We start from the raw sequence: 3199 nt of genomic DNA, 5'->3' as shown, positions 1-3199 counted from the left end.
CCGTTATAACCTTATGCTTAGCCTAGTATAACTCAAATTGAATAAGAGCAGCCGCAGCTACACGGACTCCCCAGATTGCTTTACCTCCACCGAAGCTAGCTGCCTGACTACACCACCTAAGGAACTCGTCGACGTCTGTAAACGTCCGCTAAAACTGCTCTTCTAGCCACTGCTCGGCCCCGCCTCCGTGGAAGATGCTATAACAGAGCGGCATGACAATATCCGTGTAGAGGCAGCTCTGGCAGTTGCTCTCCGGGTCCGCTCGCTGACAGACAGCCTGGGGATTATAGCACCAGTAGCACGCGTAGTACGGAGTAATCCACGGCCCTCCTTGCTTCTGGTCCTTAACACGATTACGAGCCTCAAAGAACTCAAACCGACGCCAGCACGTAGGGAAGGCGTGGTCCCAGGCATCGCCGAATGCCCGGCAGAGCAGGCACGTGCCTTGAACCGCGAGCAGGTCCTCCTGGTACCGGCTTAGCTCGAGGTCGGCTCGGCGCCGCTTCTCCTGGATAGCTGCACTGCCAGTATACTGGAGAGCCGGCTCGGGAGACGGAGCAGGAGACAAAGCGAGAGCTGGGCCAGCGCTGCATATATCGCAGACAACGTCCTCGTCAGCCCGACACCGTCGCCAATACGGCTCCGAGTCGAGGTGCTCGCTCAAGCATGCCCGGCGGCAGTCCTGGCCGAGCAGGTAGCGGTGCAGGGCTCTCCTCTCGACCGCGGTACCCTCAGCGGCTTGCGGCTTCCACGTAGGGGAGAGGAGGACCAGCGAGTACGCCTCCTTTCCATCTCGTCCGGCCCGGCCAGACTCTTGGGCGAAGTCGACTAAAGACGACGGCTTATTGATGTGTATAACTAGACGAACGTGGGCATAGTCGAAGCCGGCGCTTAGTGCAGACGTGGCTATGATATACGGCTAGTCCGAGGAGGCAAGCCACGTTCTCAGCAGCTCCTCCTTCTGCTCAGCCGTGCCTACGTCGGCTGTGTACTGGGAGCAGCAGAGCAGCTCGGCTAGCGTAGCAGCATCTTCCTTTGTCCGCACGTACAAGATGATCTTGTCTCGAGCCCGATCCAAGAGCCGGCTATTCTCCCACGCGTCCCGAGCCCTCCGCGCGCCCTCCTCTAGAAGAGTCCCTAGCCTAGTGGCCCGCTGTACTATGTAGAAGAGGTTCCGCCGGTTCGTCGATGCCCGGATCACTTTAGGATTCACTAAGTTGTTCTGCTCTTCAAACGTGGCCTGCATTGTCGGTGGTAGAGTGGCTGTTAAGTAAACAAACTGCGTACGGACGTTGCGGATCAAGGCGAGGTCAACCATAGCCTGGCGATAGTCGGACGCTGTGATGGTCAAGTGAGCCTCATCAAACACAATGCGGCCGAGGTCTTGCATAGCCGCGAGCTTGTAGGCATAAGTCCGAAACTGTTCCGTACATACTACTTCAACTATGATAAACACCAAGGGTGCATCTTGCTGCTCGCCAGGCGCCCACACCAAGTGATCGATCCCCAACTCTCGGACTCGGCGGAGGAGGTCCCCTCGCAGAGACACAAGGGGCAAGACTAAGATCGTCACCCTAGTATTAGGGAGGATGCAGGGCAGCATAAACAGCAGGCTCTTCCCCTCGCTAGTAGCCATGATAACCACCACTTGCTTAGTCTATAACATAACAGTAGTTATAGCTCGTTCCTGGGCTGCTGACCTCCATTGCAGCGTGTTATCCTGGTACAGCTTTCTGGCGCTCTTTAGTAGAGCCATAGCTAACCACTTCTTCCGTGGCCGGTAGACCCCTATAGCGATCTTCTTGAGCATTTGCGGACCACCAATATCTTTACCATCCCGCTTCCTCTTCCTAGCAGGTCCAAGCAGCTAGTCAAGCCCCTACAAGTCCTTCCACAGAGTTGAAGCACGCAGATTCCGGCGGATAAGGCCATCCCATACATTCCTAAAGTTAGCATTATGTTGGTTTGCATATACCCGGTTAATAGTCCGCGTACTATGGTTCCGCTGCTTGGTCATAACCCGAATGTTAGCCTCAATCTCTTCGGCATCCTCGTCGTTAGCCTCGTCGTTAACCTCAAAGCACTCAACGTTAGCTGCAAACTTAGTTTTAACGATATTAACTATCATCTGCCGCTAGTTGGCTATGTGTAGCCTAGGGATGCTAGCCCGACTATATGCCTGCTCCATGCACCGCGTAAGCCGGTTGTTAGCCCAGACCTTCCCGTCTTACCACTACAAGTACGGAGAGATAATGGTATGCGGGGCAGACTAGCGGAGGAAGACTTGGCGGAGTGGGATGACAACCACCAAGTAGTCGAGCAAGAGGTCTCCAACGGGTGCAGGTAAGAACCGGATATTATCCTTAAACTTGCCCGTCTGCTGCTGACCTTTGTGGTATGTGGTGTGCAGCATAACTAGCCCGTGCTTGAGGTAGACGTTTCGCCGCCGCTGGGTGTTACGCCAGGTGACGGAGAACAGTTCACTCTCGCGCAGAGGCTGGCCAGAACCCATGTGGATTAAGACTAAGAGCCTTTTCAGGAACTCGTTAGCTACAGCCTTATACTGCTCAATCGCCTTCCCTCGCCAGACCTTAGCGCCATCTGCAGTGGCATCCAGGAACGAGTCCCGCAACGGCTTCGAGTCTTGGATAACGGTTAGCAAAGACCTCGCTAGCGGCTTTACTAGCTTAACGTTCTCCTGGTGCTGGCCAAAGAACTAGCCAAAGGCATCGGCGTCTAAGTTGTCCTTTAAAGCCCAAGTACGCATCCGCGGGAGGTTCTGGGCCCCGAACATTAGCTCGTCGTAGAGTAGGTGCTGGGCCTGCTGGAAGTCGGAGAGTAAGAGCCGCGGCACGTGATCCATATGCAAATCAACGTCCCGGTAGGTCAGGACCTTCTCGTCTACATCCCACTGTGCTTGGTGCGGCCCAACGACCTCCTTCGAGACAATAAACAGCAGTAAGCGCCAGCTGAGGATCTCGCCTATAGGAGTCTCGGTGTCCTGCTTTAAGAACCGCCCGCAATACTGCTCAATGCGCTCGAGCGTATCACCTAGCTCCGCCTTCTCTAGACAGGCGCTAGCGTGGAAGATGATTAGCTGCACAACCCAGATCACACTAGACAAGCAGCTGTTGTAATTGCCCGGTTCCTTCTAAGTCTTAGTGTACGGCTTAACGCTGAGCATAGCACAGAAGCTGAG

At 55.0% G+C, this 3199-nt stretch overlaps 3 protein-coding genes across 3 annotated transcripts in view; 1 reads left to right on the top strand and 2 right to left on the bottom strand.

Annotated features, from left to right (window-relative positions):
- Positions 1 to 1783: 1783 nt before the first annotated feature.
- Positions 1784 to 2581, top strand: LY89DRAFT_690013 (uncharacterized protein). The gene has a single exon (XM_018216016.1). The coding sequence runs from the start codon at positions 1997 to 1999 to the stop codon at positions 2150 to 2152; it is 156 nt and encodes a 51-aa protein (XP_018064572.1). The 5' UTR covers positions 1784 to 1996; the 3' UTR covers positions 2153 to 2581.
- LY89DRAFT_272324 (uncharacterized protein) lies at positions 2095 to 2967 on the bottom strand. The gene has a single exon (XM_018206376.1). The coding sequence runs from the start codon at positions 2510 to 2512 to the stop codon at positions 2270 to 2272; it is 243 nt and encodes an 80-aa protein (XP_018064571.1). The 5' UTR covers positions 2513 to 2967; the 3' UTR covers positions 2095 to 2269.
- The window catches only part of LY89DRAFT_723978 (uncharacterized protein), a gene marked incomplete at its 5' end in the record, with an annotated part of 1882 nt that continues 1253 nt past the window's right edge, over positions 2571 to 3199 (bottom strand). The window contains one exon of the mRNA XM_018218859.1: positions 2571 to 3066. Coding sequence (XP_018064570.1) covers positions 2717 to 3066 — 350 coding nt within the window. The 3' untranslated portion in view covers positions 2571 to 2716. The remainder of the gene's footprint in view (positions 3067 to 3199) is intronic.

The sequence above is a fragment of the Mollisia scopiformis genome (assembly GCF_001500285.1).
Source record: "Mollisia scopiformis unplaced genomic scaffold LY89scaffold_27, whole genome shotgun sequence".
Taxonomy (NCBI): Eukaryota; Fungi; Ascomycota; class Leotiomycetes; order Helotiales; family Mollisiaceae; genus Mollisia; species Mollisia scopiformis.
The sequence above is the reverse complement of the archived record's forward strand: the minus strand, read 5'-3'. Positions and strand labels throughout refer to the sequence as shown.

Coding starts and splice junctions, on each gene's coding strand:
- LY89DRAFT_690013 (XM_018216016.1), top strand. CDS start 1,997: ATGGTTCCGCTGCTTGGTCATAACCCGAATGTTAGCCTCAATCTCTTC.
- LY89DRAFT_272324 (XM_018206376.1), bottom strand. CDS start 2,512: ATGGGTTCTGGCCAGCCTCTGCGCGAGAGTGAACTGTTCTCCGTCACC.